Source organism: Gossypium raimondii, chromosome 3, assembly GCF_025698545.1.
Source record: "Gossypium raimondii isolate GPD5lz chromosome 3, ASM2569854v1, whole genome shotgun sequence".
Classification (NCBI taxonomy): Eukaryota; Viridiplantae; Streptophyta; class Magnoliopsida; order Malvales; family Malvaceae; genus Gossypium; species Gossypium raimondii.
In genome coordinates this window covers 32,351,084-32,363,721 of record NC_068567.1, presented here as the reverse complement: position 1 = coordinate 32,363,721, position 12,638 = coordinate 32,351,084, and the positions used below count along the sequence as shown (strand labels likewise).

At 32.0% G+C, this 12,638-nt stretch overlaps 1 protein-coding gene across 1 annotated transcript; it reads left to right on the top strand.

Moving 5' to 3' along the window:
- The first annotated feature begins 6,561 nt into the window (after window positions 1-6,561).
- Window positions 6,562-10,670, top strand: LOC105794083 (mitochondrial outer membrane protein porin of 34 kDa). The gene is made up of 5 exons (XM_052628874.1): window positions 6,562-6,609; window positions 7,086-7,196; window positions 9,828-9,923; window positions 10,068-10,288; window positions 10,364-10,670. Exons 1-5 carry the CDS (start codon window positions 6,562-6,564, stop codon window positions 10,668-10,670), a joined length of 783 nt encoding a protein of 260 aa, XP_052484834.1.
- Window positions 10,671-12,638: the final 1,968 nt, after the last annotated feature.

Here is a 12,638-nt window from a genome sequence, read left to right as displayed (position 1 = left end):
GAAAATGCGGCTTAAAGGGAAAGAGCGTCTAGCTGGGCGTGGTTTCTTGTCAATTGAGCAGAAAGCACACCCAACTAGAAGAACTTTCACACAGTTTCTCCAAAAACGACCTATTTCTTTAAATTAAAAAAACGACCTATTTAGTCGAATAACTTTTTTTTCGACATATTTTGCTAATTCATCCAATTAAAAGGGCTTTGTTTACTTTGTTATTACAAATTTTATTATTTATTAATATGTAAGAGAGGAAGTTAATTCTCATAATACAGTTTCTTTTTTACAAGGACTTCGATAACCACGGGTGCCAAGTTCAAGGTGCTTGTTATTGTTGCAAAGTTTTCTGTGTCTTTGGAATCGGAGTAGTTTTTATGATATGATTATTGTACTTCAACACTCATAGGTGTTGATTTCATGGTGAAAATTTTGAAAATTAAAAAGTAAAAAATTTAATTTAATTTTAAAACGGTTGTGGATAAACCTAAACCTTACATTTGACATCCACAAGTGTCAAGTTGCAAATTGAATTAAAAAAAAGATAACATAATCTGATTAAATTTTAATGAAAATATAAATTAGAGTTGATACTTGTTCGTGTCAAGTTTCTCTTAAAGCCCTTGGCAAAACCTTGAATTTAAAACTAAATTTTAACCAATCAAACTTGTTAGGTTCTCACAGGAAACTAAATTAAAATGTCTTCTACGTTCTACCCTAAACCCTACATAGCTAAATACCTCCAAATTACAATTTCCAAACATATAGTAATGGTTGTCTAGTTACTGAGATTTGAACAATGACATGTTGTCAAGAATGCAACAACATTGGAGTATTCTTTTGTGGGTTGGCTTTACAGCAATATGAATATATGTTCATATAACAAGAGAGTCATTAATCAATTAACATGTGTTAATTTCTATCATGCAAGCCAAATTAAGAGAGCTAATTACATTTTATCCTTCCTATCCACTTTAATTGAATGATGGAGACCGAAGACTCATACATTTCTCTCAAGCGGCGAAGAGACAATAGCATTGAAAGATGTGGCATTGTTGATGAGTCTTCCAATGGACAAATTTCTTATAATAGGAAAAATTAGAGCACACCATAAGGCAGATCCTTTATGGATTTTTCAAAACATGTACCATGACCTTACATCTAATTCAAAAGACTTTGGGTAAAGTTAGACTAGTTGTAAAGGTAATCCGAGTATTTCTTATAGAAGTCAACACTCGTTGATATTTATTTTCATGCTTGAGTGTACATTCTTCACTTGATCAGAGGTGTGCTGATGCCAAAAAAGTCTGGCAACTTAGTTTATACCATGTACCTCCAGCTATTATCAAAACTTTGAACAAATGTTACATACAATTTAGGCTCTACCATTTTAGCTTGCCTATACAGGGCATTGTGCAAGGGGTGTAAAGCCGGGCATGGAGAAGTGAATGACTACCTTCTGATTTTCTAGTCTAAGGGTGGTATCAACGTCTGCTAATTGTGCCTGTACACTTTAAGCCTCTCAGTTTCCCTCTAGATAAAAGGTAAAACTAGAACCTTTAACCCTAAAATCTATTACTTTCTAAATGTTTTATATATGTATTAATTCTTTGTAATTCATTAGTTGGTCTAAGCATCATGGAGCAATTGATAGAAAATTAATAGGAAATTCAGTAATTAAGTGATTTGTATTTTATGTGGTCAAGTTCATATACTTTAATTAATATCACTTCATAATGGAATTTAAGTTTAATTTTTTTTTATTTTTTAGTTTATATGGATGTCATATCAAACAAAAGAGATTGCATCCATACTACTGTCGAATGCACATGCACACATTCATGTTTTTATTGTTTGCATGCTCTTTTATGTTTTTCTTACATTGAGTGGCATCAACCAGATCGGATATTATGACATTTCAAGATGGTATAAGGAATTCCAACAGATCTAGAGAACATTGATGACTAATATCTTCTAAATTCATGTTCGAGGTGAGAGTGTAATTGAGCCATCATGTTTGTACAACACATAACACATAAGAGTAGTTATTTCCAATGTTGTCCATTGGCTGCATTAATAAATGATGACAATTTTACAGATATATATATGGAATGGTTTAGGGACAAAATCTATTACCTCATATAAATTGTCTAGTTTCCAAAAGCCAAAGGAGAAACATGGAAAGTCTAACCTACTACTAAATGCCAAGTTAGAGGAAGAAAGAATGTACAATCACGTCACGGCATAGGTGTACCTATCAAGAAAGGTGTTGAGGTTGTAAAAAATTATCATGATTAAGGTAAAGGTTGGGCTTTAGGGAAAGGTCAAAGTGCAGGACGAGGCAAATGTGCTCTTGTTGAAGATTCCCTAGCTCTCGTACCTTTCGGTCTTGGTGACGAACTTGACTTTACAAATTTAGAGTCAATCTTTGATATGCCTAGATGATATATAAAGATATTATGCTCCAAGTAAATTGGCCATGATATTTTTTTTATTTCATCATATTATCCCATTTCTTGACTATTGAAGATATTTATGGATTTAGATTAAATAAACATACAAATCTGTCACAATTCATTTACATCCATTTCATTTAAGTTTCAGTGTTTCATTCATTTATACTGTATGTAATTACTTAATATAAAAATAATTATTTATTCAAGGAAAATGGCATAAACCATTTCCCTAATTCCATAGAAATAATCCACCTCTCAATTGATTCGAGAGACTAATGTAACACCCCTTACCCAACTTAGTTGCCGGACCCGAGTTGCGGGATGCTACAACAATCATCGAAAAACTCATACACAAATTATAACATTGAATTCAATTTAAAACACCAAATTATTCCAAATATATTCATAATAGAAGTTATGAACAAAGCAAAGGCTAAATCGAGCATACAATCATAGTTTAATAGATTCAAGCATGAATAAGTACCAATTTGAAAATTTTTAAAACTTTGGAACTAGGTATCGATACTAAAAGGACAAGTACTGATACTAAAATCAATATTGATACCATTTTGGCATTCTGCCATTTTCAAAATACTGTCCATTTGGTAATGTACGATATCTTGGTCCTTGGTATCGATACTTTTACCCAGATGGCCAAAAATCACAAGTTTGAAAATTCTTTTCATGCTCAAATCAAAGCCTCTTTTAAAAGGTGGCTAAACACACCTATATCCTGCATAAATTCAATAAAAACATACCAAGAATACCATATTTCATCCATTCAATAATTTATAAATTAAACATACACCATTAGTCTACTATATGATTCAATAGCTGCCAACACACAATCTTATTTATACATTTCAATCCATTGAAATCATGCTCATCTTCCATACACATTCATCTTTATTCTATCCATTTATGCAATTATCCATTTACCAAGGCATACAAAGCATTGTCATTTCAAATTTCTTACACACCTATATTGAGTTATAAGGCTTGAACAATTCAATTTTGTTAGCCATTCACAATATGGTCAACATTAGTATACATCCCTTATTTACCCATATACATAACATTCAATTAAACCTTTTATATATCCATTTCATAATTTACCATATCACCATCAACCTCATTTACACACATGTCTTACAAATACTTCATAAACAAGTAAATCATAAAGATCGAGACCCTTTCCACTTTAAATGAGCACTCATACCATTCAAGCTTGTTTACATATCATATGCATAATCAAGACAAACATTATATATATGTGTATCATTTAACTACCATCCCAAAATAAACACACATTTAAATAATAACCTAGACACATGCCATATAATCGATTCAAGAATGATTGAAAAGTTTTACTGAGTTTGAAGTTGGATAGTTTGAGCTCTAGAGTGATTCGACAGACATGATTCGTAAAATGCCAACTATAGAAATAGAAAATGAAACCGAGTAAGCATTACAAATGCTTAGTAAGTTCATAGGAATTAAAATAGTAAACTCACCTCAATCACAATTATTATAACAATTTAGCTACTATACGACTTTTCTACTTCCACATTTAACAACAATTAGGTGAGATCATCAGATACAGTCTCAAAGCAAATCCATTTAGACAATACCATTCAACTCAATTCAATGTCGTTTAATTAATGTCATTAAATATTTATATACTTCAGTAAATCATTCAATCATCATAAAACATATCAATTTCAGAATACATGTCATCATTTTAGTCATTGAGGATTGAGCATTGAGCATAATAAGCAACATTTACATCATTCCAATTTCATTTAACCATTTCCATTCAAAATATACAAAATCAAACAATCTGTTCCTTTCAACTTTAACCATTTAGCTCGATGAACTATACTAGACAAATAGGGATACGCAAGTAACTACACCACACTAGTAGGCACCGAAGTGCTTAAATAGTAGGCACCGAAGTGCTGATTAGTAGGCACCGTAGTGCAAATCAGTAGGTACCGAAGTGCTGAGTAGTAGGCACTGTAGTGCAAATCAGTACGCACCGTAGTGCTAATTAGTAGGCACTATAGTGCAAATCAGTAGGCACCATAATGCTAATCCTATACAATTACGCAACTAACCCTATTGGCATGTCAATTGTATCCTATCCTATCATTCATCCGAGCACAACTTACACATCAGTATCATTTATTACAATCCATTCCATTCTCACATTTTGTACTATTCCAACCACAATTCAAAATATAATCACATATCATCAATTTAGTCCACTAGATGTCAAAATGATATATATAAAATCACCATGTTTATATCATACACTCGTATAATAAATTTTACACTCATTCAAAATTGCATATCTATTTGTATTTATCACAAATCTCACATTTTCCAATGTAGTTCTTTTTCACCTTTTGTACCAATTTGTAAACAATTTAAAATACATTCAAATATTATAGTTTTCACAATTCAACTACAAAATTACATATTTGTATTAAACCATACCGTATGAACTTACCGGTATAAACAACAACAATTGAAGTGTCGAGACTAATTTACAATTTTTCCCTTTTTCTCGATTATTTACCGGTTGGTTCAAATTTGATCTATACAATAATTCATTTCAAATTATAATTTCCATGTACCTTATAACCTCTTACTCAAAGCATACGACAACTTAATTTCATTTTACACAATTTTTCTAATTTTTTGCATTTTATTCAATTTAGCCATTAAAATCGAAACAATAATAACTTTCACATTTGAACTTCGTTTTTCAATCCAATTTCAATTTATACCATTCTACAATCCTCTACTAATCAAAATCTCATGACAAATTTTCAATATTTTCGTTTTGTCTCTATACTCAGAAACTAACATTTAACTTTACAATTTAATCCCTATTTCATTTCCAAGCTAAAAAAACTAATATAAAAGCACCAAAAGCTTTAAAAATCATCAATGGTAACATTTTAAATCTTTAGCAATTTCGAAACAAAGGTACGGGTTAGCTAAATCTTGGTGTAACGATATCAAAAACATAAAATTTACGAGAAATGGCTTCAAATAACATACTATGCAAGGAATGAAAATTTGAAACTTAAGCCTTCTTCCTTTTCTAGGTTTCGACTATGAAGAAACAAAAGAAATGTAAAAGATGATGATATGCATTAACTTTCTTTTATATAACATATTATTTAGTTTATTATTATAAAATATTAAAAGTTTTATATTACTTAAATTAAACTTCAACCAAACCGTCCACTAGCCTTAAAAAGTGGCTTATAGCCATTTAAAGCCTTATACAAATATTATTTAAGCATTACAACTAACAAAACTCTATAAAGGTAATTATTATAATTTTTACAATTTAGTCTTTGTACCTTAATTAATCACTAATTCGACAAAATTATAAATCTAAAAATCAATTTCCCTATAAAATAACTCAGTAAAAAAGAGGTCTCGATACCTTATTTTCCAAAACCACTGACTTTAAGGTCAAATCACTTATACTTTGACCAATTGTCTAATTAGCAAAATTTATCAGATCAAAATTCAACATAACACTAAGGCCATGTTTAGTTCAATGTGATGGCTATGCCATAACAATTCTATTCAATGGGCCCACCACAAACAGTCGTTTGGTTGAGTGGAATACCCTATTACAGGTGTATTCCATTACAGCCTTATGCATGGAATAGGGAGCATTTCTATTCCCTCTCTTCCCCACCGAATGGCTCATTCATTGTTTTAAAAAATAATTTTACCTTCCCCAATTTCCCACCTAAAAAATGCTTAGACTCAGCCCGAACGATAGCCACTCCCTTCCTTCTTTCAACTCCAGCAGAGGGAAAAACAGGCACGCAGCCAAGCAAGCATACGAATGTTTGAGTGATGCTGCGTATTCCTTCCCACAATCAATGCTTCCATCTCCTCCTTCACAATATTTACTCTTTTTCCTCCAAAACTACCATTTTCATAACCTCCAAACACTTCTTCCCTTCCCCTCTACTACCTCATGTCCTTTCTCCTAAACACTTCTCCACCCCCTCTAAATGCCTCTTTCCCTCTCTTTCTTGCAAACCCATCCCCGAAAACCATTCTTTCTCACTCAAGACTAATGGGTCTTCTTCTCTTCCTTCTCTCAATGTTTCTTCTCCCTCTCCAAGTATTTTTTATTTTCTGTAAATACAGGGGAAAACGGTTGTTGTTTGATTGTTTACTCTCCCACTGATGTTGTAAGTTTGGTTCTTATTTTATGGGTTTGTTTAAGTTTTTTCTTTCACTAGATTATGTTTTCTTTAATTACTATTAAAGAATAAGTTTGAGATGCTTTGTTCTGTGAAACCCAAGTTGTGATTTTTTTCATATTTAATTTTATAAAATACATGTCTTATTGTAAAATTATGTTAATTACAAAAAAAGAATGTTTAATTTAAGCTGAAATTAAAGGTAAGGCTTCAAACATGTGTGTGTGTGTGTGTTTAATTTTTGAAGTATAATAACAGCTATTTTTCTTGAATTTCATCATGGTTATCTCAATCTTTTAACTGTAATGTATCATGGAAGATGTTCGATTTCTTAATATACTATGAGAACTTGAATTAATTTGGTTTTATTTTCTTGTTTTCCCTTTATTTTCAGGCAATTACCTTTGCCGGAATGAAGAAATGTGATCTTTTCTTGGCTGATGTTAATACCCAACTGAAGTTTAGGAATGTTACAACTGATATCAAAGTAGACACCAGCTCCAATGTAAGTACTTCATCTGCTTTTTCTGTTAGCTTTTAGTTTTATGTATAAGTTTGAATTCTTGGTAAAAAATTTTCTTTTGCAAGTTAGATATGATGCTCTTCCCTCCATTATATATTCTTCAGCCTTCATCCGACTTCTGTTATAATAAAATTAGTAATCATGTCTTGTCCGCTCTATGTTTGAAACTCAAGCTTTAACTAGGAGAATATCTGCTTGATAACATTGTTTCGAACATCATACTGCTCGGGACCTGACCTATTTGGCGAAAATGCTTTTCAATAGAAGGATCTCTTTGGTTGAGTTCATAGTCCCTTTTTTACCTTATTATATTCATTTTTTGTTGATATATATGTTTGACATCTTTTGTAAGCCATTTTGAAAATCGTTTGTTGTACAAAAGTACATATGTTTATTAGCTATTGTAATGACCCGATAGTCACAAGTATTGGAAAGTGCACTTTCGGGTCTCCGTTTTGATTAGGTGAATTTGTTTAAATTAAGAGTAATTGGGTGTAAGGACTAGATTACATATAGGGAGAAAGTTGAATTATAGATTAGAGGAAAAATGAAGAGACTAAATAAGCATTTAAGTCATAAATTGACAAGTGGATGGTGTTGGTAAATACATGTGTAATAATAATAAATGTATGTATTTAATAATAAAATATATATTACTTATTAATTAAGTAAATATATATTATTATAATTAAAACAAAACAAATAAAAGAAAAGAAAATGAATTGAAAAAAAATAGAGAATAAAACGAAACAGGGTGAAAAAGAAAGAAAGAAAAAGAGAAAGAATGAAGGAGAAAAGTTAGGGTTTTAAGGGTTCAAAGCTCAATTGGTTAGTCAATTTAGTCCCTTTTCTTGTAACTTTTATATTTTGAAATCTCGGTATTAAATACTACTTAACCTATGCTGAAATTTTAGAAATTATTGGATTTTAAATGTTGTCTATGTTGAATAATTTGAGTATTAGGGATTAAATTGATAGATTTTAAGTTAGAATTGAGAAAGGGATTAAATTGTGGAATAAATTATAAGTTTTGAGTAATAGGGACTAAATTATGAAATTTTTGAAATTTAGAGATTTACGTGAAAATAGGGAGTTACATTTAGTCTAAAGTGGAATTTGCATGAAAATAAAGAACTGAATGTGAAGAATAAAAGTTAGTCTCGATTTAGGGACTAAATTGAAATTTAGGCAATATTTGAGTAAAAATTAAAATATTAAATATGAAATTGAATTGTGTTGTATTGATGGATTTTAATTGTTTTAATTTCGTAGCTAACGTCGTACTAGAATCATTGACTAAAAAAGGAAAAGATAAAGTCAACGTCGAATAGCTCGGAACTTCCTGTTTGTATTTCTATAATCTGAAACTAGTTATTAATTGTTGTATTTTTAATTTAATGTATATGATAAGTGTTGAGGTGAGAATTATTGTGTTTTGCAATTGAAATGGATTGATTTAATATGTGAAGAATTTATTGAAATTATATTGATTGAATTGGTATATATATATTAAATATATTGATTATTTGAATTGAAATGAATATTGGTTGTATTTGAAAAGTAAATTGGAACCCTATTAACTGTATCGGGATGAGTCGGATATAGATGGCATGCCATAGGATTAGAAGAGTTCAGAGATTTCGTCAAGTTTGAGTCGATGAGACACTGGGTGTCAATTTATTACTTTAGATTAATTCGATGAGGCATTGGGTGCCAATTTACTTCGGTTTAGCCGATGAGACACTGGGTGTCAAATTATTACTTTGAATTATCCGATGAGGCACTGGGTACCAAACTGGTGTGTTTTGGTTGGATCCGTGTATCCGTCTGAGTCCAAGTCATGTTAATAGGGGTAAACATATAATAAATTTTTATAATTGATATTTAAATGGCATGGAATGAGAAATGAAATTGATATAGTGAATTGAAAATAAAATGTGAAATATGTTGTAAATACATAGAATACATGAGTTAAATACTCATGAATTAAATATGGAATAAATAGTGTCATTATTTAAATGATATGTGAACAAATTATGGAAGCTATTATATAGCAAGTAATGAAAATTGAGTATGGTATATAATGATGTATTCATGAATTGAGTATTGCATGGCTAATGCCATTGTACGAATAAATATGGTTTGATATGTGAATAACCATTTATATAACAATTGTGCGAATATGATATTGTTTAATAAAAAAATGATAGTCATGATACTAGACATTAATATGTCCTTATAATTTAATTGTGTTTATTATATTATCATGTCTTTAAATATTCAGATTATAGAAATACCATTGAGTTTTACTCAGCGTACGGTTTTGTTTTCCGTGTGCAGATTAGGTACAATAATTTTGAAGAGTTGTAATTGAGGTTGTGAGCATCCATCTTATCACATCTCCAAGTGCCAAGAGGGTATGTTTCAAAATTTTGAATAGAAAGGCATGTACTTAGGAAGGTCAAGTATGTTCCAAGTAGTAGGGACAAAAATATAATTTCTGGAAACTTAATTATTTTTTAAATGTTCAAATATATTAGTGATTAGAAAAAATCACTTTGGCATTAAATGTAATATTCCTATATCAGGTTCCTTGGATCGAACTGGGTATAGGGGTTACAACTATTTACCACAATAACAGTTGATGAACCTGCACCCGGGCTAAAGACAATCTTTGGCTTCAAAGTCCCTGATCAGAGGTCTGGCAAGGTACAAAATTTTGTCTCAGATTTTAATTTGTATCCTTCGAAACTTCCTTCTTGTTTTGGCTTTTGTCGCGAAAACGTGTTACTTAAAATGTGTTTTGAGATGCTATTGGACATGTCTTTTTTTTTTCGCTTTTGTGTATACCAGATTAAACTCCAGTATTTGTATGAGTATGCTAGGATAAGCTCAAGCATTGGATTGACTACCAACCCAATAGTTAACTTCTCGGGTGTGTTTGGAACAAATGTTCTTGCACTAGGTACCGATATCTCATTCAACATGAAGTTTGGGAATTTCACCAAATGCAACGCGGGATTGAGCTTCACCAATGCAGACCTCATTGCTTCTTTAGCTCTACATGTGGTTATGTTCTATATACCTATCTACGACTAAACATTCCAAATGATATAATCTCAAGTTTAATACCTCATTTGGCAATGCAGGAATGAAAAGGGTGATTCAGTTAATGCATCTTACTACCATATTGTGAATCCATCGACCAACATTGTTGTTGGTGCTGAGGTCACCTATAGCTTCACTACCAATGTGAATACCATCACCGTGGGTACACAATATGCATTGGATCCGTTAACCACAATCAAGGCATGGGTGAACAATGCCAGCATGGTAAGCGCTCTCATCCAACACGAGTGGCTCTCGAAATCCCTTTTTACCATTTATGGAGAGGTGGATACAGAGTCCATCGATAAGAGCCCCAAGGTCGGGCTTGCATTGGCACTCAAACCTTGAGAGCTTAAAAAAAAGCTCATTTTGGTAAGAGTATGGTAGACTTAAAAAGATTTTTGAAGTTTTAGTCTGTTGTTGACTTTCATGGTGTTGCCATCTTCCCTTTGATGTCAATGGTTTTTCATTTTTAAAAAGAATAAAGAGAAAAAAAAATTGTGATAATTGTTTTTAGTCATTCCTTGTTTAATTGAGGTGAAGTAACTTTTATTTGCCCCATAATGTTTTTAGAGGCTCTCTTTGCTTTATCATGGAATTTGCTAATAAAGGAAAATAAGGGTTGTACCTTTTCTTTTGTAACACCCCTAACCCGTATCTAACACTGGAATAGGGTTACGAAGTATTACCAAAGTTTACAGATCAAACAGACGAAAATTTTGACATTTCAAAACATATCAATATTCATATTAAAAACCAATCAAAAACATTCATATTGTCCCATATACGAGCCCTCGAGGCCCATATACAAGTCGGGACTAAGTCGGAAACTCAAAGAATTTTTTGGAAAATATTAAAAAATTTCAAAGCTACAGGGGTTACACGGCCGTGTGGCCAGGTGTATGGGCATTCAAATTAGGGACACACGGCTGTGTCCTAGCCTGTGTCCATGCTCGTGTAACTCACTAACTTGGTCACACGGCCAAGCCATATGCCCGTGTGCTAGGCCATGTACCATTCGAAGTAACCTCACACGCCCGTGTGCCAGGCTGTGTGCTAGGCCCTGTAACATCCTGACTTGAAACCATTTGAAAGCTACATGGGACACACGATTGTGTCACCTAGTTGTGTGTCACACACGGCTGAGACACATGCCCGTGTCTCTGCCCGTGTGGATGAAAATAGGCTATTTTAAAGCCATATTTCTCACCCAATTTGGCATCAACCTACACTCAACATTGTGCATATAAACAAGCCATATTGATGCATCCAAACACAAGCAAAATCAAGCCTTAAACCTGTAGTATATTCACGTACAACCAATATGCCCTTAGGCACCTCAAATGCAATTTATAAACATGTACAAATATAAACACAATTTGATCATTTAACCAATAGCGGCTTAACCAAAACTAATCTATATTATGCCACTTGATTTACCCTTTAAAAACATACCAAAATGTACCATATATGACATACAAAAATTAGCTCCAAATGGTCATATAATTTATATATAACTTGTGCATTAAAAACACCAAATAAGTCATCCAAACAAGTATCAATTCACAACCACTCAAGGCTTACACAAAATGTATATTCAAACCACCATTTTACCTTCCATCATTCTACCATATCAAGCCATACCTCAACTATAAAAGGCAACTTATATACACATCAAAGTATACCATTACACCAACACAAGACCAAAATGCAAACCAACCAAATGGTCATTTCCACAACCAAAACACATAGGCTAACATTAGCCAAAATAATATGTACATGCCATTATAACCAAAATTAAACCAACCTGAAGTACCAAAAGAGCTGATGGATAGTGTGATATAGCTCCGACAAGCTTCCAACTCGAACGAGCTTCCAATTCACTAAAAACACGAAAAATACATAGAGTAATCATTTAAGCTTAGTAAGTTTGTATAACATAAAATTTAACTTACCATTTATTCACATATAAGTTAAGTAATGAAAGCATATCCCAACATATATTGGCCAAATGCTTAAACACATATACCTTAACCATGTTAGTCATGTAAACACATATATAAACCAAGTCATGGATGAGCTCAACAATTAATCAAATTGCATATACATGTGTCATCCATTTCATATACCCATATACCATATAATATCATTTTCCATGTAATTCATATCTATACCTGTAATAGTTCGTACCGAACTCATGTCATATCATATCAGAACATTGTCCGTTGAACCATTTAAAATATCGTTGGATACTCGGGATAGCTCACACATAATATGCTAAACTGTAATCCATCAATTCATGTACATGTACGCTCA

Bases quoted from the DNA above. Each gene is read 5' to 3' on its own strand.
- LOC105794083 (XM_052628874.1), top strand. From the start codon at position 6,562: ATGGGTCTTCTTCTCTTCCTTCTCTCAATGTTTCTTCTCCCTCTCCAA. The intron at 6,610-7,085 runs GTATTTTTTATT...CTTTATTTTCAG, and splicing joins TGTTTCTTCTCCCTCTCCAA to GCAATTACCTTTGCCGGAAT. The intron at 7,197-9,827 runs GTAAGTACTTCA...AACTGGGTATAG, and splicing joins AAGTAGACACCAGCTCCAAT to GGGTTACAACTATTTACCAC.